Below are 2318 nucleotides of genomic sequence, written 5' to 3'. Positions count from 1 at the left end.
CGAGGTGCGCTTCGAGGAGCGCGTCGAGGCACGCGCTCCCCGGCCTCCTCGGGCTCCGCGTGTGCCTTTACCGCTGCGTCCGCCGGCGCGTCCGCGCTGGCCTCTGCCGGCGCCTCGACCTCCACGAGCTCCTGTGGCGCTGCCGGAAGAAGACTGACTTGTGCCGTCCTGATCTTCGCGCGGGCCCGCCTCCGTGGCCGCGGCTGCGCCATCGTCCATCGACGCTGCAGTGTCCGGAGCGATGTCGGTGGGCTCGGCTCCAAGGACCGGGTCCGCCGGAAGGCGGTCGAGGGCGCCCGTCGGGGGAGGAACTCGGCCGGTCCTAAGCCCGTCGTTGACGGTGCCGTCGCCGTCGCCACCGCTGCCACCGGCCGCGGAGCGAGCGATCGCGAGGGGCTCGGGCGGAACCCGGACGGAGCGATCCATGGTCAAGGTGCGGGCGAAGGTCGTACCGGTTTCGCCGCGGGGCATGGGGCGCACGGGGGGACGGGGCAGATGGGCCGAGTGGGGCGGACGGGGCGCGCTCGGGGCACCGGCCCTGCCGAGTCCAGGGATGCCCAGCGATGAAAGGTCAAAGGTCTCGGTCTCGTGCCCGAAACCCTCGCTCTGGAACGTCCCGGACCGTGCTTGAGCGGGAGCAACGTACGTCGTGTCGACACGAGGCGGAGGTGTGCCAAAGGCAGCAGCGGGGCGCTGAGCCGACGATGTCGACGGGCGACCGACGCCTGTGGCTTGCTGAGGATGCACAGGCGGACGACCGCGGCCTTGTCCGGAGCCCGTGCGCGCCGGCTTCTGCTGCATGGGTCGCATGGTCAAGAGGAGGCCGGGGCGCGAGGTGGGAGGGGAAGAGCACGACGGGTGGCAATGGCGGCCGTCGCTGAGGGGAAGGTGGCAATGGCGAGAATCAAGCGGGCAGTGGTCGGAAAAGGGGGTGCGAGAGGGCGGGGCTTCTCGTTGGAGGTGTCGGGATACGCCTACCTGGTGGTGGCGGCCGTGGTGGTGGTAGCTCCGAAACAAGCAAAGGTCGAAGCGCAGCGGCTAGTCGATGCGACAAGGCCGGTTGGGGAGGGAGGTTGAGGGATGCCCGCTCTGCGAGCGCGACCCGGCAGGCGCGCCGAGAGGCGCACTCGCCCCGTCGCGCCCCACGCCGCGCACGCTCGCTGGGCGGGCCAGGCTCGCGACAGGGTGCGCAGCACTCGTCTGCCATCCGAGCTCGCCGATCTACGGGCTGCCGACCGCTGGTCTGGCGCGCGCCACACGGGCCCAGCACCCCGCCTGGCGGCCGTGGCCGAGCCTGGCGACGGTCTGTGGGTCCAGTCCGTGGCCTTGACCTGTCCGAGACGGCGTTGGCCAGGCGTGCTCGGCGAGCCAAGACGCAAAGAGCGGGCATGCGACGGAAGCCAGCGCGGGGTCCGCGAAGCGGCGAGGGGGGAGGGCGTCGGACGTGCGCGCGGCACGTCCGGGCGCGCGTTGTGAGAGGCGGCGTGCAGGCTTCCGCCGAGGCCACCCCACGTACACGTCATCAGCGACCCGGCACAGACGTACGCGCGCATTGCCCACCGACGCTGGGCAACGAGGCAGGGACAGGTCCAGGTACCGGGCCTCGAGGGCGGACGCGCGCGTGGCCAGCCAATCAAGAGGAGCGGCATGCGCGCGCGTTTCGAGGTGCCGCGGTCCGGCCTGTCCAGGTCTTGGTCACCGCCCGGCCGACCCCTCCCTTGCCACTTTGAGAGAGGGAAAGGAGGGGGCCGGTCGAGGGAGGAGCAGACCGAGGACCTTCGCTGGCGAGAGGCGACCGCAGCAGGCGGGCAGGCTCGGCGGGAGGCCCAAGGACAAGCAAGGCCTGGCGGGCCACCGGAGCCCACGCACAGCGAGCTGGCTGGCTGACCGGCTGGCCGACGGGCCCGTGGAGCCGGACAGCTGACTGAGACTGTGCCCTGCCCTGCCCTAGCCTACCTACCTGCACTGCCTGGCCTGGGCGTCCGGCCTGCCCCGGTCTATCTGACCTGGCCGGCACCCGCGGACACCAAGACGGCCAGGCGGGCCCCGTCAGAACATCGCACCTCGGGACCGGCCGCGTGGCGCTGGCCCTCTCGGTCGACTGGCCCGTCCTCGTGCGTCTTGCTTGCCTGTTCGCTTGGTAGCTTCCTGGCACAGTTGGTGGGTCGGTCGGCCGGCCGGCCGGCCGGCCGGTCTGCCTGCCTGCCTGTTGGCGATGCTGGCTGAACCGCGCGGCCGAGCCAACTTCAGCCACCTTCGCGCCGTGCGTCGGGATGCGACAAGTGGGGGGGGGGGGGGGGGGGGAAAGGTTTCTTTCG

At 72.0% G+C, this 2318-nt stretch overlaps 1 protein-coding gene across 1 annotated transcript in view; it reads right to left on the bottom strand.

The window, feature by feature from the left end:
• Positions 1 to 810, bottom strand: part of PFL1_05539 (uncharacterized protein) — a gene marked incomplete at both ends in the record, with an annotated part of 1893 nt that extends 1083 nt beyond the window's left edge. Inside the window, one exon of the mRNA XM_007883075.1 lies at positions 159 to 810. Coding sequence (XP_007881266.1) covers positions 159 to 810 — 652 coding nt within the window. The remainder of the gene's footprint in view (positions 1 to 158) is intronic.
• Between the last annotated feature and the right edge of the window lie 1508 nt (positions 811 to 2318).

The sequence above is a fragment of the Pseudozyma flocculosa genome, assembly GCF_000417875.1.
Source record: "Pseudozyma flocculosa PF-1 unplaced genomic scaffold scaffold00020, whole genome shotgun sequence".
Classification (NCBI taxonomy): domain Eukaryota; kingdom Fungi; phylum Basidiomycota; class Ustilaginomycetes; order Ustilaginales; family Ustilaginaceae; genus Pseudozyma; species Pseudozyma flocculosa.
The sequence above is the reverse complement of the archived record's forward strand: the minus strand, read 5'-3'. Positions and strand labels throughout refer to the sequence as shown.